Genomic DNA, 25,149 nt, shown 5'->3' on the forward strand with positions numbered 1-25,149 from the left:
ATCAGTTTGATTTATTTTAATCTGTATTGTCTACACATCTTGTTCATCACATCACAGATATATAACTGTTTATGTGGTTATTTTATAATGTAAGAAATGTAAACACACTTATTATACTGAAAGAATGCTCCAGCATGAATATGACAACATGTTTGACACGAACAAATTTGCAAGCTAGGCAAGAATAAGGCTGTTTAACGAGTCAGGAGAGAAGGGGAAAGAGAACGTGTTTTATGATTTATCTTTTGACTCGTGTTTTCACTTTTGACTCACCCTTCCTAACCGTCTTTGTGAGAAAGGACTCACTAGCATTGGTGCAGAGGGATTTTCTCCAAAGGTGAAAGGTCAATAAAAAACAAATCAGTGGTAAGGTCAGAGGTGGAGTTGACAGACTTCTTCTCTGTTACCGATTCATCATCATGCCTATCCTCACTCTGTGTTATCCCTTGTTTTCCTCATTTCTCTCCTCAGTTCCTTGGGTTGTTGGATGGGTTGTGTGTTTGTGATAGGAATAGCTGAAACTTTCAGTGGGCATCAGTCACAGGATTCACTGCTGAGGTTGTCTGCAGCTCAGGGTGAAAAGGTTTAACACTGTGCATGTGCAGTCCTTTTACTCCATTCTTCATCATCACGCTCTTTTTACACTCCATCCCTCACACATTCCTTGTGGACCAGTTTTTCATGCACTCCCTGCTTGCCTCCATCCATAAATCTTTTCTACCTACTGCTTCAAGATATTTCCAAACAATGTTCCACTATTTACATTTCTTGTAGTCTATTTGAACAAAATGCATTCTAGGTTTTTTTGGCTCATCTGAGGCTTCCTCCTAGACCAAAATAAAACAATACTTCCTTATTTCTCCATTGTATATGTCTCCACAAGGCAGAGACGTTGAGAGTACAAAAGGACTGTAATAGGAAGAGGAACTCCTGCAACTATCACACACAACTCACCCATATCTACAACCCTACTCCAATACACTCACACATTCTCTCATTCTCTCTCGCTCTCTCTCTCCACAGTCCATTCAAGCAGAAAGGATTGCTATGTAAATGCACCAGTGAATAGGAGTGAATGGACAGATTTAAAGCAGATTATGGTAAACTGCTTGTTAGTTTAAAGACATGATGAAGTGAATGGAAGGGGATTAAGAATGTGCTGCTGTGCCACAGAGGTGTTTCTCAAAAATGGACTTAATCCCCTGTCTGTTAGTCAGTTCACACATCAAATAAATGGATAAATGCTTCTAAAAGTGAACCAGGAAAAGGTAAGGTGGTCTTTTAGATCCTCTGGCACAGTGGTGCCGATGGTAATCCCAAAGCGGAGAGGATGTATTTGAATAACAAATATGTCTTTATCTGAAGCCACAAGCATGCCAAGTATATTTATAGTTTGACTTCATGTAACCACAAGGAGTTGCTGTGTGGTTTTCAAAAAAAAAAGCACAGTGGTGTGCTTGTTATTTGTTACATATTAAATAGCTGATTTTTTTTGGAGGAAAAACGGTTTAACTTGTCCTAAAAAAAAAAAAGTCCTAAAGTTCTCATATTACATTAAAGCGTCACTGTCCTGTGAAAACCATGTATCATGTATAAAAACGTCAGCTTTTTCTTAAGAGTACTCCGGTTTAGCATTGCGCTCCTGTTGGACTCACGTAGGGAAGTTTAAAAAGCATCAAAAATCTATGCAGCAAACCTGGACAGCGACGGAGGAATCTTTTGTATCGATTAAGCTTAACAAATGATTAGCTATATTATTTGTATTTGTAATTTCAAAGGTCAGAAAGTAAATGTTTTTTTTTTTATATTTCTACACTCAATCGACCACATTTAGTTTTCTGCTCAAAGCAAGCTCTACTTTCTTCCAAGTGTTGACACTGAAAGCTGCTGACATGTGAACTTGTTATGTTATAACAGTATGTCAAAAATGATGACAATGTGAATTCTGAATAGAGCATATTGACCCCAAGCACTGGCTGAGAAACGTCATCTGAATGTGTAAAGGGAGCTTGAAAACAATTAGCATATGTGAAACAGATGCATTCTGAAAAAGCAGTGCCATCTGCTTCATATTCAAAGTCTGAGCAATTTTATTTTTAACCTAAACTACAAATGTGTTGCAATTTTATTTCTCTGGCCTCCTTTTATCTCTCTCTGATCTCTACTGTCCATCACTCTGTCCAGCTCTTCCCACCCACCTTTTCCCCCTCCTCTCTCTGAGCTCCTTTACTTCTCCCTGAAAGGTCACCATCTTCCATTTATTATCTCAAATCATTCCTTCAAACCACCTCAATCATCATTCTTCTCTGATCTCTCCTTTTGTTTTTCTTGTCAGCAACCTTTTCTTTACTCTTCTTTCTCTTTCTCATCCTTCGCTTGTGACAGTCTTAGCCATTCATCATAGGCCCAGCATGAGGGTGACACTATGAAAGACTTGCAAGTGTGTGTGTGTGTGTGTGTGGGTGTGTGTGTGGGTGTGAGTGTGAGTGTGAGTGTGTGTCTGGGGCACCAGCCTACAATACCTTAAAGTAACTGTTTTTAAAGGGGTCATTCCTCCATCTGCATATGATATCCTGTCTTCCAGCAAATCACTATAGACATTCATCACTCACACACACACACACACACACACACACACACACACACACACACACACACACACACACACACACACACACACACACACACATACAGCTTCACAGCTAGTGGGGATTGGGGGCAAATGCTGTCACAGTTTTTAAAAGGCTTCCCGTGGTTAGACATGCTTGAAATGACATTCTGGTTCACTGGAGGAGGGGAGTGGGAAAAGGAGTGGAGGAGAGAAAGACAGGAGTGGAGGGGGAGGGCAGTTGAGTTAGACAGTTAAAAAAATTTAAGGGATGTAGGAATGATAGTTGCGATTGCTGAATGTGATCTAAGAGGGCAGGGAAAAAAGCAAAGAAAATAAAACGATATAAATCTTGGCTTTTTTTTGTGGTCATACAGAATAAACAATAGGTGTCCTATACAGAGAATTTTGCTTTTGATTTTGTTCTCATACAACATAACAATTTTGGTTACATCAGGTGTTTCTTTTTCGCCACAGGTGGCAGCAAAGCTAGACAAGAGTGGCAAGTCAGAAAATATGGACATAACTGAATCAAAATGTGATGTAGGCACATTAAAAATGAATTTTAAAGCTTATTTTTAAATTATGTGAGTGTTTATACCCCTGACTGAAGTGCTAATATGTCAAGAATCACAAAAATACCCCCCAAAAGAAATGATTCTTGTTATTGACTAATTTTGATGCAATGTTGGCAGCCCATCTATGCATACTACTGCGTTGGTGCCTAGCTCATGAGCTCATGAGCTGAAAAAAATTATTATGATTTATATTTACATCTTTGGTGTATTAGGTCTTATTTCTACTGACAGGAACGTTGGTTTGGTAGTGTATATCAAGGTTCATGTGGGAAAGGGGCTTCAGAAAGGAAGGGATGACGGGAGACAGAAGAAGAATAGGGCAGGACCAGAGCAGGACTGTTTATTTATGAAGTGATTTTTCCTCTCATCGAGAAGCGAGGGAGCAAAGGGCACCTATTGTTTGTCACTAATGAACAACGTAAATGAGTGTGAGAAAGAAAAGAAGTGCAAAGACCAGCGGCAGCTACAAACGAGACAGATTAACATGAAAACAAAAACTGTTTGCCCTGTCTGTTTAACCTCAAAACTTCAAAAATCAGCATTATGTGTCGGGGGGGGACTGTTCATTTTGTGCTCTTTCAGGTCTGTAATGATTTTTGCTAAAAGCAAAGTGTTCTCAGCACACACACACACACACACACACACACACACACACACACACACACACACACACACACACACACACACACACACACACACACACAAAGGTTTGTTGACAGTAAATGCCTTACAGCCAAATGGATAGCCCTGAAAAGGAAATGGTCTATTAGAGTGTTTCAACCCATTTATTTTTTTAGTATAAAAGCTCCAGGCTGGGGTGACGTCATCTCTAACAGCACCTTTAAAGTGTCTCTGCCAGCTACCTGATTTGTTAACAGAACACCACTCTGAAGAGGTGTCTGTGTAGTGCTCAAAAATATCATTTTTCCACATCTCGAAGCAAAATCTTAGTTGCAGGTAATAAAGAAAAAGAAATGCTTGTGACTGGAAATCCCAGCGCAGACTTTTGAGTTATCTCTCAGACAAACTTTGGTACAGATGGACTTAAATATTGTTTTGCATAGGCCTGTTCCAGGTCTTCTCTCAGACTAAGACTGAAGGTCATTACCTTGGGATCAAAACCTTAGACATAAGGACATGTTAAGTACACTGCAATTTAGCCTTCTCACGTATCAGAAAAAACTATTGAAATCCATTCTGTTTTAGCACACTTGAAGTAGGCCCTTGCTCTTAAATACTTGAGGGCATGCACACAGTCGTTGTATCCAGGGTTCACACTGTTGGTTGTTACTCTGTATAAGAACTTCTCATAATTTTGCTGAACATATACTGGTCAAATACCCACAGTTAGGCTATTCATACGCAAATCATGACCCCCTGTAATTATGTAAAGAAAGTGCATGTCATGTTTATCTGCTATTTAATTGGATAATGTGTCAGTTTTTAATTTTTTTTGTATATATGGTATGCTGTGCAATGGTTATCCAACTGCTAGCCGAGTTTTCTACAGTGTATCAGTTACGTACCACTGCTAAACAACTCCATATAGATGGGTCAACAATTTATTCCACCTTCACCTCGTTCACTGAATTCATGCTGAAAATGAAAAAATTGAAAAGTGGGAACGGTTATCTGTATGCCGTTAAAGATGCAGAATCCCACAGTTCCCGCTGCTTGTTTTCAGTATCCTCCTCCTACTTTTTTCTAAACCCCATCTTGCTCCTGTCTGCTCCCTGCCCCCGTTTTCTTTCCACCCATGTCCTACCTCCCTATGTCTGTGTGTGTGTGAGCGGGTCAGCCCTCCCTGCTAGGCAAGGGAAGTAAACTCCCCCTTTTTGCCTCTCTGTCTGTCTCTCTGTCCCTCTCTCTCTCAGCTGGGCTGCTACTGTCGACCAGGTTGGAGGACAATCAACTGCAACTACTGCTGCTGCTGCTGGTGTGTTTTGTGTGGTGTGGACTTTCTCACGTTGCGGTGGACACACACATACATACACTTGCATGCCTGGTACTCCCCCAACCGCTCTCTCTCTCTCTGGCACATACACACACACACTCTCAGAGGGAGAGGCTGTGTGAGTGGTGGATCCTGTGGTGTGGAGTGTACTGAAGAGAGGAGAAGAGAGGAGCGGAGCGGCAGACTCTACCATGCCAGTGCTGGGAGAAAGGCTGAAGCGCTGTCTCTCTCTCTGTCTCTGGAGCCGGAATCCTCTGCTGTTGCTTGGACTGTTCTCTCTTCACACACAAGCACACGGTGAGTTACTGCAAACTTTCTCCACTTGCTGCTGCCCTCAACCTTGTCGCTGTTTTTAAGTAGCTTTGCTGTGAAGTTGCTCTGCTGCAACCCAAAAAATGTTTGTTAGATTTTCTTTGAAAACACAGTTGTGGGTTCTCTTCTCCTCACAGCAAACAGTATTGGTGTTTTTACTCTCTCTACTGTGTTTCACATCTTGAATGTTAGTTATACATTTTATGGATGCATGTGTGTTGCTTTCAAAAAATAGCAGCTTTAATCTGTACTCTGCTATGCAACGTCTGTAGTTTGTACGCAACTTGTGATGATGGTCAGGTTTAGGAATCAACTCCAAAACAGAGCTACTGATGTAGATATGATCCTAAAGGTAAGACAAGTATGTGGTTGTTTTACATCAAGGAGTCAGTCATGTTTAATATTACATGTCTGCACCACAGCAGTATGTTACATTTTATCACGGCTCGCAGCTCAAAAAAGTCCCAGCTGATATGGGTTTTGTTTTCCAATGGTCAATTTATAGAGCTTTAGTGGGTGCAGTTGTTTTGTCTTTTTGTTAAACTAACAACAGTGAATTTGAGAAAAGAAGTCATTTAAAAAATACAAACATATAGCAAATAAATGTTTTCAGATTGTCACATCATATCAATATGGTAAATCAACAACAATCTCTTGAAGCTAACATAAGCGTTTCTACTGACTGTAAAAAAAACAAGTCAAGATATCTGAAGAAAATATTTGTTTGAGAAATTATTGTATGTTAGTAGCTCATTGATTATCTGACCACTTTGTCAAATTCACATGCAATAGTTGCTCTGGAATTCAGCTACATATCTTCAGTCACAGTGTACTTGCTGTTTTCGTCAAACAGACGGAGACACATATTGTCATGGAGTGACACTGTTGCCGTTAGCCACATTAAGCGCTTTGTCTGTGACCATGTTTGGTATCTGGAGTGTGATTGGTGAGGTGTTAAGAGAGAGAACGTGTCACATTTAATAGTGTGTTATGTTTGGTGTCGTGATGTGTGTCATTACAGTTCGACCCTCTGCTTCTGTTGTTTCTCCTGCATATTCGGTTAACCATGGCAAAGCAGTTGTGTAGATCATCTTCAAAATCACTAATTCAAATAAGTCATTATTGAAGAAATTTAAATGATAGTGTGTGTGCCTGCTGTTAAGCTGTCCACAAAACAGGGTTTTAGTGTTTCTTATGAGTGATGGTGTCTGTACATATTTTTCTTCTCTCTCTTTATTGTTGGTCTATTTAAAGTCATTGGAGATTGTTTCAGCTTGGAGCCCTGAAGTTAAGCCAGCTAAAGGCTCATACCTCATACTCAGTGTGCTATGTGCTGAGGTCGTCCTGCGACCTCTGCCTGCATGTCATCCCCACTTTCTCGTCCATCTTTCCTGTCATTGTCACCGGTTGAGTCGGCTTTCCTATGGAAGTCCTTGCTGAGTTACCCCCTCCTTTCGATGTACTCTCTTTGCCCGCAGATACAGTTATATCATTTAAAGCCAAGCTTTGGGAGAATTATCCGTCTTTTTGAATGCCATGAACATTTAAGCATTTGCACTGCACACATGATTACACATGGACACAAACATAAAAATTGCCTGAATGTTTCGGATTCATGGTAACACTGACTGCTCTGTCCGAGAAGCCACAGAACAGCTGCCAACGAGGAAGACATATGTGAAATCTGGCATAAAGTTGGACCTCTACCAAAATTTTCTTCTTGTGTTACATTCCCAGCAAGTCATTCACATTGACACATTTGCTTAATATTGCATTCATATTATATTGGACAAAGTATATTTATTGTCCTCCATCCATTTTTATGGTTTAAATTCCTCACACTTTATATTGCTAGTGCATGTTGGATCAGGTGGTCAGGTGTTGGGAAGTAATGTTTCAGTCCATTTAGATGCAGTACTAATACCAGTATAATAGTAGTGTGCCATAGAGAAACAGGTTCCCCGTCCTTGACATAGGCGAGGACATCTGCGGAAATATTTTTTAAGCCTCACCCCTGTTTCCCCAAACTCCTGCAAGCACTGCTATAACTTCTTTTGCCACATCTTTATAGTTTAAAAAAATTAATTATTATTTTAAGAAAATTGCTATGTCTTGCACTTCCCTGGAGAGGGCATTTCCAAAAATCTCCAGAATGTAAAGTCAAAAAATTAAAAACTACCGCATCTTTTTATTTCTTTCAGCTTGGATTATTTTAGTTTCCCTGTTAACTGACGTGGCATCAGTAAAAATGCCCAGATTGTAAATTTGAAAAATTAACACAACGAATGTGTCAATTCATTTTTAGGTCTAGATGTTTTTTTCGTATAAATTTTCAGTAAGGTGCGTTTAAGGCAAGCACTTCCAAACTGTTGAAACTGTATTCAAATAGCATTTCACCCAAGGCCTGTTAGCAAAAGCCTCATTCATTGGTTGACACATAGATGATTGTCAGGCTCATTCATTGGTTGACACACAAATGATTGATTGTCCTGGCAAAAGACTTAATGTTGACTCAACAGGCAAATATTTGTTTTTGTAAAAAACTGTATATATACAGATATATATATTTTTATTTATTGGACTATCTCACATTCTCGCTTTCTCTATCTGCATTTCACTCACTGTTTTATCCCTGTTTCCTCCTCCTAAACAACACATGGATGCTTGATAAACTGAATGGAATTCTAGACCTGGTCAGCTAGTATTTCTTGGTCTTATTGCCACAGGTGAACTGGAGTCATTCCAGGTTTTAGACAGACAGTAGACAGCTACAGTGTTGTGTCTGCATGAAGGTCAGAGTTTGCCCTACAGCATGTCTAGGTCATTATCTCTGCAGCAAATGAATAAAGGACGATGTGTTCATTATTTTTCAAGGAGAAATGAGAGCTCAAGGAAAGCACACACTTATGCAAACTGTATAAATCCCCCCCCCCCACAAACACACACACACACAAAGACACACACAGACACGCACACGCACACACATGCACCCAGAGATCTTCTGTGACCTTCCACCCACGCCAGGTTGCAGCCTTCAGTGTGAGTTCTGGGAAGTGAGGAGTGAGCGTGATAGCTTACATTTCATTGTCCTTGGTGGAAATAAGCACCGCTGTATCAGTTTTCACAGTCAAAGCTCTGCCAGTTGCTTTGTTTTTGTCACTGCCTGCTAATGAGACTCTGTTGCTCTCTGCAGGATTTCAGGTTTGTTTTAACAGAATAAAACACCTACCTGTTTCTTAGCCAAAATAATCCCATCACACATGTTGTTTTACACTGTGTTCTCAATGCACTGAGAATGTGCATTCTTCAAATGGCATTTCACAGTGATATGTTTTTAGTTTTCGTAAAGTTGTTGACAAAATATGTGTGCTTTATCCTTTTCTGTCTTGCTGCTTGGTGATTTCAGGTTTCTTTGAATTGACGTTTTCTTCACGTAAGGGTAACTTTACTCAAAACTGTGCTCCCATGGTGTAAAAGAAACCAAATGTAGACAGGACAGACTGCATGTTCTGTTATTTGAATTTATTGTCACCCACAATAAAGTGGGTGCATCATCTCAAAAGCATTCAGTTTTGGTTATTAAAAGACTGAAACGGTGAGGATTCATACGGGGAACTCAGCTCTCAGGAAGTCACTGACAAAACTATCATCCTTGAGGAAAGCTGACCGAGACATTTCTTCATAAAAAACAGTTTTGAGAGAGCAGATTGCTGACTCACTGTACCAAACTGCTGGTAGTGCTTTCTGCTCCTCAGTGTCAAAGCTTCCTGACAGGATGTGTTGAGTTCCCTCACTGGAAACTGATACCTCATTAGAACTACTGATCTTCTGGCTTTAAAGATGAAACAGAGAGGTATGGTCCTGCTGCTGGTACCTGAAAAGAAGTGGTGTCCTGAATTAAACTCACACTTTAGGATTAGCCTTTTTCTTTTCTCCGTGTTTCATCCGAAATTTCTTCTTCAACGCAGCAGGGGCCACAAACCATGGTGTGCCCTGGGAGTGTGTGAACGGGTGAGGGTTAACAAGGCGGGACCAGAAAGGCTAACGTGGTGGCAGGAGCTGAGGATATAAGGGTTTAGTGACAAAGCAATGACATAAATATGAGTCCGGGTTATACTGTGCTTGACACTTGGCTCTTATGGTTGAAAAACACAGGGATAAAAATCATCTTGAAATGACCCCTAGAAGGTGGAAGGTAAGGGGAAGTGAGGAGAGTTCAGGACTGAGGGGTATTACATCCTGTAATGGATACGGATCCAGTAACTTCTATCCCAGTCAGATTACCGGTCTGGCCCTGACTTCTTAAGACGCAGCTGGCGCATGGGAAGTTATATGTGTGTATGTGTGTGTGAGTGAGGAAGAGAGAGTTTTTTTTTTTGTTTTTTTGTTTTTTAAATACATGAATAGCCAGTGTTTTTAGGATTGTGTAGATGTATTCATTTTTAAGACAAGGAGATGGATTTTATTAAGTGTGTGAAAGAAACATTATAGCAAAAAAATGGATTCTTTAAAAAAAATTGTATGCATGTTGGTACAGAGATCAGTGTTTCATACCATATGTCAGGAAAAAGTGAGATTCAGCAAAACTTTGCAAACATTTACTTGAATGACTCACCTGAACAGAAATTCAATACCATTCAGTTCACATTTATGGGCTGAGGACATGTTCCGTTATCTGGTAGCTACACTGTTGTGCTGGAGCTAAAGTTTGCAGTAGTTTTATTGTCTTCTTTAAAATTTGATCTTAAAAAGTCAAGTTGTTGTGAAGCAAGCACAGTCCTGACTCATTGATTTTGTGTTCTGAGAGCTCAGCACAGTACGGCACAACACAATACAGTGATGGACAGATAACAGGTGAGGCACAGCAGAGCAGAGCACTGTGCCTGGCTGTTGCAGGCACAGTGTGCTGGGACTATAAGGGCTTAGGGTTTTCCATGCGCTTGCACCCCTGCCATTTGTATTTTTTATTTTTTGTGTGAACCTAAGATAAATCACCTTGTGTTCCTTCTGCTTTATTCCAAAGGTACTTTCATTTTGTGTATTGGTAAACTACAGGAAAGACAAGCAAACAAAGAAAGCGAAAAAGGAACGAGAGAATGACTCAGCTACTTTAAATGTGGCAGTGAAAAATGACTAAATTTGTAGGCTGTAATTTAAGGTCATTTGTGGGTGTCAGGATGCACTCTTTTAACCAAATGGCTTCGCAATAGAAACGATCATCATACGCTATGATAGGTACCTAATGGGCGTCTAGATGGGATGTGGGTCTAGCCAACAGCATGTTTGTCCAGTGAGATAGTACAGAGGAGGCCCAGAGCCAGTGATGGGTGATATGTGACTTAGTTAATGGGAGGCTAATCACACAGAGGAGACAGTGGGATGCATACAACTGTAAACACACATACACTTACACAAACACAGTCACACTGACACATATAGAGATGTGTTATTCTCATGGATGTTACAAAAATACACACTAATGTCCACATTCTACACATTAATAGTAAATACGTTAATATCCTCGCCGCATGCAGCATACACATATACTGTACGCACATACACACACACAGGCTGTAAATGGATGGAAAGTGAGTGTTTAAGCCTGTGGAGATGACTGAGACGCCACAGACCAGAACTCTGGGAAATAAACACATGGCAGCTGTAATGTTAACACCATCAACCCTCCATCTACACACAAACACATACACACAAAAAAAAAACCCACACACACTAAGACACACTCCACTCCCACAGGCACACAGCAAGGCACTCACCTACACACAGATTTGCCTGTTTTCATTCTCAGTGTCGGATGTCTCAAATTCAGAGTTTGTTCATTTATCGTTCAGCCCAAGCAGTCATTGTCAGTGGCCATTAGTTCTGCATGACAATGACTGTGTGTCACGGTGTAAGTGTGTGTGAGGTTTTTCTAACTGACAAAGGGCGTTTTGATTGCCCCTACTGAGGGTTAGATGTGTCCTGACAGAGAAATTATAGTTTCTGGTATCTCATTACATGCTCCTTATGAGTGGATGTTTGTGTGTTCAGTGGAGCATTTAGTTATGCCACTGTTTCATATGCACGTTTTGTGTCAGAAGTGCTGAAAGACATTTCCTAGTCCTGTCAACGTTTAAACAGTTTATATTATCAATAACACACATTTGTGTTTGGCGTTGTGGCTCTGCTCCTGTGATGCTCCTGCACAAATATTGACACAGACTTGACTCTATACTCATCAACCCCTTGGCAGAGCCTGAGATTCACAACATAAATGAAAATGAACACAAAGTGAATGAACACACATTTCAAATGTGAATATATCCAAATGCCAGTATCAGATGAGGCTGTCGATGGAGGGAGTTGAATTCATTGAGAAGTAGGCAGTGGTGTTTAAGAAAAGATGCCGTGTGGAGCTAAAGTGTGTGCAGAAAGGTTGACAACCAAATGTCTTAGTTACCCTTTTTTTTTTTAAATTTTATTTTATTTGCACTATTTTTGTCTAGAAAACACCTTCTGAGAATCACTGGAGTTAAGCATCTCAAGCCAAGAGTCAACAAACAACTTTATTTCGCCATTTTAAATGCTTATTTGCCACCACAGTCTAGGTGTAAGCAGGATGCAAATTGTTACGGAAAATAGTGGCATGGTAATATGACTATGAAAATTGTCATCCAGGTTATAGGATATCTAAATCTTCAAAGTCAAAGGCACCTGAACTTGCTATTTGGTGTAACAGAATGTTCTCCTCTTATTAAGAGCCGTCGTCTCTCCTAGATAGTGTGAAGAGCTGGTTGGAAAAAAATGTAATGTTTTGGGGCAAACGGAGAAACAGCTTTCACCTCACAACTTAAACCTTAAACAATAGCTTGCGTCAAGTTGCTCTATTATTTACTGAGGTCAAAAACAGCAAACACAGAGTTCTTAGATTTTTAGTATATCTTCCTGTCCCTTATCAGCCTGCATGCTACCACACATCATTCCAGAAATTACCGTGAGTACCAAAACAGCTTGACCTGGGTTAATGTGTATGTGGGGTTACGGTGAACCATGTAAACAACTTAAACTATTATCTTAACCTGAACTTACACTGTTGTCAATCTGTGTGCATGCCAACTGAACAAAGTTAAACTTGTAGGTTGAATATTTGGGACCTGCAGTTTGCCCATTGAGCCATTACAATTTATTACAAATGCCAGACTCTCAAATGACCTTTGAATTAACATTTAATTTCAATAAATGTTGACATGACAATTAAATCTGTATTGAGATTTTCTAGCTTCTCTAACTTTTTTGCTAGGATGACATAAACACATTCCTCCTCCTCCTCTACAGTGCCCCTTTTTGCATATCTCCCTCTACTTAACAGTTACTTTTACTTTTTGTTTTTATCTGTGGTGTGCTGTATATTTAAAGTTTGTGTGTCACTTGAAATATTTATTTAAGAAAATCAGGCAGGGAATTGGTGTTTGAAGTGAGGAAATCTCTCAGCCTGCCAGGAAGAAAAACAAAGTGTGCATTTGGGTTGACCATGAGATGAGCAACTGTATAGCATCAGTGTTTTCTGAGAAAGGAGAGAAGGTTTGATTTAATTAGAGCCCAGATTAATGATGCTTATCTTATAACTGCAATGTTGTACATATTTTTCAGGTCGTAACTTTCTGTAAAATGTGTGAGAAAATGAAAAGATAGCACTGTGTTAGAAATGGAAAAGAAGTTGAATCTGTGAGGTCTTAAGTCATTTTGTTTCTTGTTTCTCAGTAATGTGATTGTATCTCTAAGTAGTTTTACTGTAAGTAGTTTAACTTATCTCTCTCTTCTTTGTCTTGTATCTGTCTGGCTTTTTTCATGTCTCACACAGACACATATGTATATGACACACACATATGTACACACACAAAAGGTGGCATCATATGACAAGACTTCAACCCCCCCCCCCCTGTTTTTAGCAGCAAACGATTACATCTCCCAAAAATGCAAAGTATCTCTACAATGCTGTGATTCTCCACATCCCAAAACCACCTTTAACTTGTGAGAGTGTGTCTGCGTGTTTTTTAATTGCCATGTTATATTCACAGTGTGTGGAGTTCTAAACTTGAGTTGTTATACTTGCCGTGGCCAACTATCAACTTTGCGAGTGTTTGGCTATTGTTTATCAGTTTATAGGCATGATTTTTGCATACCACCACCATAATGGAACAATGACTCACACGGTGATATCATGGAAATAGCTTATCCAATATTGTAAAAATAGCTGCCAAATTTGAATGGACTGTATGGGTTAGTATGCTGTAAACTTTTTACTCTAGGATGCTTGTGCGTCATAGTCTAAGCATGCTGTATTCTGTGACGAAACATTTTTGATTATATAGCATTTAAGTGTGTAATGATATGACCTTTAGCCTTCTAAATGAGAGTTCTGGGTTAACAATGGCAAAATGTTTTGGTCCGACAGTTGGTCAGGCCACTAATGGAAGGCTTTGTAAATTTATTATTGCTAACACACACAAGTGTGTTGGGCATTATCAGTCTGCATTAGAAACCACACGTTGAAGGCTGTGGATTTAATGTCTGATTTGTGGTTCGGTCGAGATTGTTTATAAATTGTTATAGAACAAACAAGTTTGTGTACACACACAAAAAGAACAAACACCGTGCTCTCTGGGAGTGGGAGAATGACTCTCCAAGAAACCGTTAATGGAACTAATTGATAAAAGTTCATCAGCAGTTCATTTGATGTCAGTAATTGCCACAAACACTGCTGTTTACACAGCTGTTGCGTGTGTTTGTGCGTGGAAATTAGAGGGCTTTTTGACTAGAGCACTGGTTATTTTTGTGCCATAGTAGGGCAAATTTAACAAACCCAGAGAGACAAGAAGAAAGAAATCAAAAATCACTGGTTTTTAAAATCTTCTCAACATTTGCCTTGTTGACAGAGTAAACAAGAATGCTGCCTCTCAAATCAAACACTTTTATTTAATTTTTCTACACATTTTTATATGATCGTAAATAGTTTTTGTAGATTATATTTTAATTTTTGTAAAAAAAAATATGGCTGTGTGTTGGCCATGCAACAGAGCATGTTGTGTTGCAATAGAGTATGTTTTTAAAGACCACACTGATACACTGATATTGTGTCAGGCACTGTTCATGCTGTCTTTCTCTGTATGCTCTTGCACATGGTAAAGCATTCCTTTGTGACAACACATTTGTCTGATGAGAAAAAAGAGCAGCTGCTTTAAGGGATGTGTAGGAGATGCTTCTTGTAGCTTCATTTGTCTTCCACAGCAGTTAATTGAAAAGAGATGTAGGAGGACATTATCCATCTTCTTTGCATACATTCTGAAATGCATCAACTCTGTTTAACTATAGCATTTGAACTCTTAAGTAAATGTTTTTATCTGCCAGTTATTCTCATGGTTACATTTGAACAAAATGCCTCAGTTTACTGATTTGTATTTCAATAGTGTTTATTAGGTGGATGATATGGCTAAAATCTTCCATCACAGCATATGTAATTTTTTTTCTAATCATTATAAAATCTGCAGGTAATTCAGTATCATTATTAATAAATAAACAGTTAGTTGGGGATAGTCAATGCAAGGAACATCAGTGGATCCTATAAATCCATGGTTGCTAGGCCTCTTCATTGAGTTTACTCATTGTACATCAGAATCACCATTGGTTCATTACTATGCCCAACCCTGGTGTCTGTGGCTTTTATTTCTATCTTTATGACAAATCAGCTTCAGGTGGTAATTGTCAAATCAGGACGAAGTTTACGAGCCACATTTGAACCAGTGGCATCAGAATTACTTAGAGTCGCCAGCCGCAGCCCACAGATCCAGCCAAATGACTGGTGTCTGTGGATTGATGTGGGCTGTTTTGCGATGAGTAGGAGCCCACAGATGGCCATGAGAAGGAGTAAAGGAGCTTTTGATGAAGAGACCAGCTGGTCTCCTTTCTCTCTTTTCTTTGCTTTGGTCTCTCACACCTCCTTTAAGGACCGTTTCATCATTCCCTTGTATTCCAAAGGGAATTCTGGAAAGAACTCAGAGTTCCGGAATCCTTGTGTACCTGTCACTCAGCCCCATGAAAGGGGCAGCGTGCACAAAGACACACACACACACACACGCGCGCACACGCACACACACACACACACACACACACACACACACACACACACACACACACACACACACACACACACACACCCGCTGGTTGCAAACTTAAAGCTGGCAGATGACAGCTGTATAACCAGAGAGTGGCACCGGCTCATTATTGCATCATTCATCAGTGTGACATAATGGAGGAATGTTTGAAGAGCTGTTGATGATGCTGCTGTGCCGGAGGATAGAAGGGCTGAATGCAGCTCCAAAAGCGTCCCTTATCCCTACTCACTAGTTTTATTGTGCTGTTTTTGATTAAGAAAACCTCTTAAAAGCTGTTTTCTGTCTAAGTCAGATGACATCGCTTCCATATTTTGTGAAAGGCTACTTGGTGGTCAGTCTCCATCCTGGTTCCAGGGCTTGTTGCTTTTTACCTATTTGTTTTTCTCACAGGACTGACTGTTTGATGGAAACATTTGACTAAATTCGAATGGCAGTTGCCATATTTCTCCCCTACATTAATAAGTTCCTGTATGCCTACTTGTGCTCGAAGTATAGCACCTTTATTCAGAATTTATCCGTGAGTTTATCTGTGAGAGAGTATATGGATAAAGAGGTGTTAAGATGTGTGAGAAGAAAGTCTTTAACAACAGAGTGAGGTTCTTTTGAAAGCAACTTTCAAAAGTTGCTTTTGTTGTCAAAGAAAACGGGGAGGAGGGGTAATGATTCATAACCTCTTCCTACCCTCAAGGCACCAATATATACAACATCAGCTATCAGATTGTGTGCCTGTGAGCTAGAGATTGAGAAGCTAAAGAACCATTTTCTTTCTTTGATACCAGTGTCAATAAGTACAACCTCTTAATCCCACTTTGGTATGACTCAAAGTGTAAGGGAATCTGTCTGACCCTTTCTCCTCTAATATTAGTAGAGTAGTAATAATGTACTACAAGCTAGTTTTCTGTACCTCAAAAGGGTGTAAAGTTAACATGGTCAAGTAAGCAATTAAATGAGAAAACCGTGAGAGAGAGAGCTTCATAACCGAAGGCAAAACAAATTTGAATTTCAAAGTAAATTTAGTCAAAACAGCAAGAGAGACAGCCGCAGATTCCCAGCATCCAGCCTCCAGATCACAAACTGAGGTTGATTAAGAAATTCCTGCACATGTGGGATGGCTCGGTTCATCTCAACATTGACAGGAAGAAGAACATGGAGATAACAGCAGGCACTGAAAGTACATGGAAGTGGAGAGGGAGACAAACTTAATAGAGGTAGAGAGAGAGAGCAGGAGAAAAAAAACAAAAAACCTTTCACCTTTCATGTTTCTTTCGCTGTACAGACGGCACTGTCAAACACCAGGAAGATTAACTACTATTTAGAGGGGAGAAGGGGGGGTGGGCGCAGCGTTTTCAAATGTGTGTGTCTTAAGTGGAAGGGGAAGGCGGGTAGTGTTTACATGGGCTTGGTGAAAGGGCTTTTCTGGTAGGCCTTGTTTGACATGGCCAGGATAACTAATGAATATCTTCTCTCTCTTTCAGTTTCCCTCCGTCTTCCTCTGAATCTCTTCATCTTGCAGTCTCATGCACAATATCCCTCTCCTTCACTTCTCTCCCCTTTGACTATCTAAATATCTGTCTTCTTTCTTTTTGTGTTTCAGTTTGTACAAAGCAGCATCTGTTGAAAAGAGGCCTTTAGCTTTTTGGGGCGTTTGTGGGGCCACGGTTGTTAATTGCGTGTTGACAGTGGCCCCTATATCCTGCCATCAAGCCTGAAAAAGCCTATAGGGGAGACCTGAAAGCTCACACTGGTATCTGAAAAGTCATTTTAGAGAATTTGAACCATTTATAATGTCAGTGAAGTGCTGGGAATTTCGGCCACTTTCAGAACACAAGTCACTTAACTTGAAATGTGTTTTGACATTAGTGGTACTTAGTAAGGTTTGGACTGCAGCCCCATTGGTCAGTGTGTTTTTTTTGTTTTTTTTTTTTAACTTGAGTCTCCCCTAGAACCGCCAGGACCATATCACCAGAGCAACATTTTTTTTCTACTTCAAGCTTCTAAAATATTTCTTAAACCGTGTTATCAGCGACCCCCCCATTCAGTCCAATTTCTGAATACATTATCAATGAAAAGCTGCCTTTTGTCTCTGTGAAGCAGTTTGTGACAATGTAAATTCCATGGAGACGTTTTTTTTTTTTCCCCAAAGATGAGATTTGAGGAACATGCAGGGTCAGAGAATTTTTGCTTTCTCAAACAGCAGAATATTTTACCTTTGTCACCCTCCCTCCCACAGACAGATGGGACAGGCTGAGAAGAACTGTTAATTACCTCAGGACTAGCAGCAGTCTCCCTATTCCGAAGTATTTAGTAGTCACAGGGAGAAGACACAGAGAATCAAGAACGAAAACTTATTAAGATGAAGTATTATGATACTGGATCATGATTATGAGATACAGATAGAGAGAGTTGGATAGATTACCTCAAATGACTTGCTAACATGCCTGACATTTCCAAAGAGTCAGGAGACAGCCAGCATTACAGTGTGGGAAGTGTCAAAAAAATATGGTCAGTGATAAAGGGTCATGATAAATTATTTCAACACACTGGAAAAATGCAAAAACTGGTCACTCTTTGTAATGTGACTGATGGAATTGTAGAGCTACTACTACATAGCCATATTATTTTTACTAACATGATAACATTTTTTTTTTTAAATCACAGATTCACAGAAACACATAAAATGTACTGAAGATTAGCTACCTACCTTGGTACATGGATCCCTGTAATATTTGCTTGTTTAAATCAGATAATCCAATCCAATTATTGGGTTATTCACATAACCTAAGGAGCATTTATGAATTAACGACATTGTCCAGGGGTTGAAGCTTTTCTTTCTTTTCGCTTCTCTCCCTGTTTGTCTCTCTCGTACTGTCCTTCTAACACACGTACAAGCGTACACACACACACACACACACACACACACACACACACACACACACACACACACACACACACACACACACACAGACCGAGTAGCCAGGAATCCCAGGTGCAGGATGGATGTGACAGGCTTTGTGTTTTGTCAACAGTACAGCAGCACCTCACATGACAATCCTCTGAACTCGGATAGGGAAGACAGGGCAAAGAAAGTGGAAGATGAGAAGAGGAAAAAGGGTGGGGTAAAGGAAGATAGGGAGATTGTGTGGGAGAATGATGAAAAAACAGGATGAAAAGAGGAAATGTCTTGGAGAAAAGGACATGAGTAGGTTCTAATAGAGGAAGAAAAGGCTATGAACTTTAGCTGATTGAAAGGGTTCATGTAAGAAAGAGACAGAGCAGGGCTCAAGAAAGAGATATAGAATGAAGAAGAAAGGGGGAGAGAGAGAGAGGTTGGCAATAAGTAAAACACAAAGTGAGTGAGCATTAGGGAGTAGGATGGAGTAAGTGATGGGAGGGAGGGGAACAGAGTGAGAGAGAGGGTGGAAAAGGCCAGTGGTCTCTGCTCTGTCCCCTCTGTGTCCTTCTAAACTGCCCACCAGTTCCCCGCAGTTCTGTCACTTCTCATTTGTTAATCCCCTGTTCCTCTCCCCCTCCTACTCTTCCTCTCTCCCTTTCTCTCAAATCGGTCAGTTGTTAATGTGACCCCTTTAAACCCCACCGTCCCTCTCTTGCAGTATTGTCAACACATTATCAGTGTGTACAAGAGAGACATTTAGAAAGGGAAATGCTCAATGACAAATCACTACAATTGTCTGAAAAGATGCTCAGGTTATTTTTTTATTGAGTTTCCCTTTGGCAAATTAAACTCCTAGGAAACAGTTTATTATGAACCTACTGTAGTGAATTCTTGTTTTTTTTATTTTTCTGTTTTTAAAGAGGAAGAACTACTTATCTTGAGACATACTATATCCTTTTAATGAGACACACACTTCCTTATTGATGAGAGAAAGGCAAAGAAATTAGACTTTGCACTAGCAGTGACAAACTTTGAGCTAGAAAAGCAATGTCAACTCACATCAGAATGCTTCTTAATTGTTGGTGCGTACTCACATTTATCACTGTCAACGTGAATGAGATGAATGAGCTCAACCGCCTCATCCTTTCAATACTGTTTGCACCTGGACTGTAACACAGAGGACAAAAGCAAAGCATTAGATCAGAATATAATTGGAAAGCTACAGCATTTTAATCTTTCAAATAGCATTAGTTGTGACTTTCCTTTCTTTGAGCCTTAGTTTTTGAAGTCAACACCACTTAATGTTTGGTCATTTTTGTGAATACGGATTCACGAATGTCAGAAAACACAAGTGCAACAGTGACAATAAAGCATAGAAAACTATTAGTGACAGTGAAATATATCAAGAGAAAAAGAGACATTTTTAAAGCACATGTGCGCATGTGCATACACTTCTGTCTTACGTGTGTATTAGAGTCTGTATGTTTCAGTCCATTAGGAAGCTTTAAGCGTTTCTCTCCACAGGAAGGTCTTTGATGTTTTGTGAAAGACATCTGAGCTCAGATAAAAGAGAAGATACCACCCATCATCTTACATCTGACTGACTGCATAACAACCCCAAAAATACACAGCACATTTTAAAGTTTCCATCTAATCAAATTTGTTCTTCAGAGGTGACACACTCAATAGATGGTTATCCTCCTATCCAATTAACACGCTAACAGAACCTCATTGCTATATGTTCACTTTAGACTGTGTAAGTCTCCATTCATGGTGCAGTGTTCGCTCACTCAGAAGGACTCTTCATTGTTTAGCAGATTTTAATGTGAAATGCCTCTTGACGTTCTTTAGCCACACCCCACTCGAGATGCCACCGAAACAAGGCCTATGCTAGCTAGTTAGCCTTTAGGATATATTCCAAAATGAAGTATTCTAATAAAAGAAAATACGGATGAACAAGAATGTTACATTTGGCAGCACCTTGTCATGTGCAAAGTACTTTAACTTAACTTTAATTTAATTTTTAAAGTTGATTTTAAAATGGGAATATTAGACCAGCAAATGACCTTGCCATAACTTCTTAGGGCACATCCACTTAATTATAATATTCCAACAAAATTATACAGTAGCTCAATTGTACTTCCATGAAAGTTGACTATGAAGCTGAAACTGAAACACAAGTATATTGAGAGTTAAGACTGGTGAATGGATTGCAAAAAACACAGGCAATTAAAAAAACAACAGAAAATAACAGAGTTTTAGATTGAAAGTGGTTACACTGCCACACTAGTGCGGGGTCGCATTAGCCACAAAGTTTATTTAGCTATGACCAGCCTACTTATTCTGTGGTTAGATAAGCCCTTTAATGAAGATAAGCAGGACCCACAGTCATGACATCTGACACATACAGGCTTTTATGCTTCACACATTTTTCATGGAGCCTATATACTAAAAAGCCTCTATTCTCTTGTTGCAAGAAAAACTAAAATCCATGAGAAGCGGGCAGTAGTTTGGAGTTTCCACATGCACAGCCAGTGTTTGCTCTTACGTAATTTTGACCATGCATCACATGTCCATTTCTGCAAGAGTAAGCTATTAGTCTTTTTTTTTTTTTTTCTTAGTTTGAAAAATGTACCGTATTTTTTGACCAAGATGAAAACTAGATGCAGTTTTTGTGCTTCGTATTTCTAAGAAGGTTTTCTCAATCGCTTATGCTTCACTCTACGTCACTCCTTCAATATGAGGAAAGTTAATGTTTACAGAGAAATAATAAGTACTTGATTGATTCATACATTCTGAGTTTGCCCTTTCAAACATACTGTCTGCGTGATTATTGATTCTCAGTCTTTGTGAGAAGCATCTGCTGAAAAAGAAAGCCGAACTTGTGAACGAGAGGTTGAAAGAGGAATAGGAGAGCAGATTCTTTATCTGCTAGTAGTTTTTTTCAGAGAGGAAGGACTCATGCTTATTTTGGACAATCGCCACTTGCAGCTGTTAAGCATCTGGTCTCAATGATCATGCTCGAATGAATGAAAAGCTTTAAAAGCAATGAAGGAAAGACACTTCCGTGATCCTTTTTTCCCTCAAGTGACAAACAGGTGCCCTTTTGAAATAGGATAACTGCGGAATACAAGAGCTTCAATCTAGTTCTTGGGAGCTGTATCAGTTGTAAGCGTGAAGAAACATCTGCTGTGAAACACATTGCACTGTATAAGGTGTTTCAGCTCGGTTTGTTTTTCTTTTTTCTATATGTTGCATGTTTTTGTCTCTCAAATTGTGTCTTGTCCATTTCATATTTATTTAGTTTATTTATTTATTTATTTTATTCAATAGACTGAATGTCGGTTTCACTGCAGTAAATTAGATTATGTTTCATTTCAGTCAGCCAGCTCATGTGGAATGGATTTATGATGTAAATACAGAGTAGATATTTGCTGTCTTGGCTCCAACCTCATTACTACCTGCAAGCATACAGCAGAGGGGGGGGTGTAAAGATATTAACCCCCCCCCGGAACTTACTAATGCTGATGAAGTCAGAAGCATCGGCAGAAGTACTATAGTAAAATTGCATGAACTACAGAATTACACTATTATCACTATACACGTGCCAAAGAACACAATTAATTTACAATCTGAAAACACAAAGGAGATCTGCGAGAGTGCAGATCAGTAGCCTCACAACCTCAATCAGGAAAACATTGACAGAATAAAGCCAATACACTGGCTCACATGTTAGAGAAGTACAAGCTTGCTCGTGAAGTGCCACATTATCAGTGGCAGGAGCAAATGCTCCGTTTGTTGGAACATGTCTCATCGAATATTAAATGTATGATCTATCTCCTTTCTCAATCTTAATATAACTTTTTTCCAGATCAGCAAGCTTCACAGAGAATGAAACACCTGGGTCTGGCTGTGTTACCACAAATATTTTTTTATAGATAGGTATTTTTTTTGCAGATACTTTCAGTTCTTTGATGACACTAATAATGCAGCCCCTTGCCCCTGGCAGTCTTGGCACTGTGCTCTTTCCCCGTTAAAAATATATTATGTATGATTCAAATGTGCGATTGCAACATCTTGTGTCTGCCTCTCCTCCAGCTAAATTTCTCCTGTTTTCTCCCTCTTTCTGTTTTATAGGCAACATATTGGACAGTATGCTGCTGAGAGCATCCAGTAAGGAGGCAGTGGAGAGTGGGAAGGAGACTAGTGGCAGTACAGCTCCTGCTTTGTCCTCCCAAAGACTACTGTGGTGTCACTGCTATCACCACTGCCCAGAAGATTCAACCAATAACACATGCAGGTAAGGAGAGGACACACACACAAAAACAATATAACACAAGTGCATATGCATAAATAAACATTCACTTGCACACACACAGACACTCACACATATACTACATAGCGGTTCAGTATGTACACCTGTGGTTATGCGATCACGGACAGTCTTGATCATAATAGGTTTTTCATAAAACGATGGTATAGTCTGTTGTAGTTACTGTAGCTTTACCTTGTTTTCCAGGACCGATGGCTACTGTTTTACCATGGTGGAGGAGGACGGAGGGGTACCGGTCCAGACTGCAGGTTGCCTGGGCCTGGTCGGGTCAGAGTTTCAGTGTAGGGTAAGTAGATGACTATAAAGATCCGCATAACCTGTCTGTTTTGCAATCATTTCCTTTTGTATCTTCTATCTCTTTACAACATTTTTTTATTTCAATGGTGAGGAAATGTTTTGATTTTCAGAAATTATTTTCATCGCTGATCAATCTCTTTATCAGCAGTATTCTTTCAGTTAGTTGATAAATTTAGCCTCCCTGTAGAAAAAATAGAAACACAGAATAGACAAAAATCACTTTTCCTTTTTCCAGGACACAGGGAACTCGCGTCAAAGGAGATCGCTAGAGTGCTGTACGGACCAAGATTACTGTAACAGAAACCTGCATCCTACACTGCCACCGCTCAAACCACCTCGTAAGTTTGTCTATCTACTCTCATCCCACGGCAACACTTTCATGAAACACAAAAAAGATTTTAAAGAGCCAATTGTTCTCCAGCTGGCAGGTGACAGTGACAGTGTGGAGGTGACAGTGATATAGACAGGGCCAAGAACTGTGACCGATGGTGTTACAGCACACGGGATTCAGAGATATCATGACAATGTCAGAGTCAAAGGCCTCTGAACTGGGGGAGACAGTGGGAGTTACTGTCAAACTGTCCTGCATAGAGCTCGTCGAAGCTACTGAGTGTCAAGAGAATACTGAGGTCTCCACTGTGTACAACTCTATACTCTATGTGTGAGTGTGAAGCTCTTTTTGTGTATTTGTGAGACAGTAAGCCTAGATTCCCAGGGAAATCACAAGCCCCAGCAGACACTGAGGGCAGAGTCATCAATCTGAAACCCTATCATAGGGGATCAGGGAGAGAATTCATCGACTAGGCTGAGGGCTTCCTCTCGCTGTTGACTGGGGCCTTGAGGGGAAAGAGTGTGTGCCAGAAGAAAATGAAAAATTGATGAGTGAAATATGATTTGTACTTGATTTACTGTACAACGGTTCTTTCAAGTAACTTGTAAGGATGACTGATTTCTTGGTATCATTTTTTCCATTTCCTCACCCATGATTTTTTTTTTTCTATCAGGGATATCAGAGATTTTGATTTGATTTTTTTTTTTTTTTCAGTTTAAGTTTCTTGACCAGGAAATGATTCCATGCATTTTTCTTGAGAATGTCCAGTTGTTGCACATTCATCACATTATTGTGGATAATTGGCAAACAGAGGGAAAGCAGCAGAAGACAAATGTGATAAATGTTTGGTGATTTATTTTTTAACTTTTCTGACATTTTTCATTTCTCTACGTACATTTATCCTTCCCCTCTCCTATATTCCATCTTTCTTTTGTTCTTTCACTACCTCACCCCCCTTTATTCACCTCTGTATCCACTCTTCTTTAGTCTATGTAGATGGGAAGATCCACCACATGGCCTTGTTGATCTCAGTCACTGTTTGCAGCATTATTTTGGCGGTCATCATTGTCTTCTGCTACTTCAGGTAATTACACCCAACTATTAAACAGTCAAACACAAACCCACACTCATTCACACACTTTGTTAGGGTTTACAGCACCACTCTCTGGGGACCGCTTTTCTTGACCTTCCAGTTACGGTATAATACACAGTACATACTTTTTTACCAAATATGATGGTGTCTTTCTAACAATGTGTGCTGGATGATTCCGTTTTACAGGTATAAGCGTCAGGAGTCTCGTCCTCGGTACAGTATTGGTCTGGAGCAGGATGAGACCTACATCCCCCCTGGAGAATCTCTGAAGGACCTGATAGAGCAGTCACAAAGCTCTGGCTCAGGCTCAGGGCTCCCTCTGTTGGTGAGATACCCACATTGCAGCCAAACACCTGTTGCACCTAAAAGATGCTCCATGGATCCACTATAAGCACACATCAGGGCCCTTGCCGTCCTAACTGGTTAGGTTTTACCACATGTGGTGAGATAAGAATGGTGATTTCATACCTCCAAGATGTTTGAAATAAATGTTTTAGGCATTTTCTATTTGGGAAAGCTAAGAAACAATGAAATCATAATTGCTGATTCTGAGGATCACGCAACCTTAAATTGGGGTTTTC

At 39.8% G+C, this 25,149-nt stretch overlaps 1 protein-coding gene across 1 annotated transcript in view; it reads left to right on the plus strand.

Annotated features, from left to right (window-relative positions):
- The window catches only part of bmpr1ba (bone morphogenetic protein receptor, type IBa), a 70,395-nt gene that overhangs the window by 40,016 nt on the left and 5,230 nt on the right, over positions 1 to 25,149 (plus strand). Inside the window, exons 2-7 of the mRNA XM_040155444.1 lie at positions 5,061 to 5,437; positions 22,652 to 22,814; positions 23,034 to 23,133; positions 23,380 to 23,482; positions 24,463 to 24,559; positions 24,755 to 24,893. Coding sequence (XP_040011378.1) covers positions 5,332 to 5,437; positions 22,652 to 22,814; positions 23,034 to 23,133; positions 23,380 to 23,482; positions 24,463 to 24,559; positions 24,755 to 24,893 — 708 coding nt within the window. The 5' untranslated portion in view covers positions 5,061 to 5,331. The remainder of the gene's footprint in view (positions 1 to 5,060; positions 5,438 to 22,651; positions 22,815 to 23,033; positions 23,134 to 23,379; positions 23,483 to 24,462; positions 24,560 to 24,754; positions 24,894 to 25,149) is intronic.

This window comes from Xiphias gladius, chromosome 19, assembly GCF_016859285.1.
Source record: "Xiphias gladius isolate SHS-SW01 ecotype Sanya breed wild chromosome 19, ASM1685928v1, whole genome shotgun sequence".
NCBI lineage: Eukaryota > Metazoa > Chordata > Actinopteri > Istiophoriformes > Xiphiidae > Xiphias > Xiphias gladius.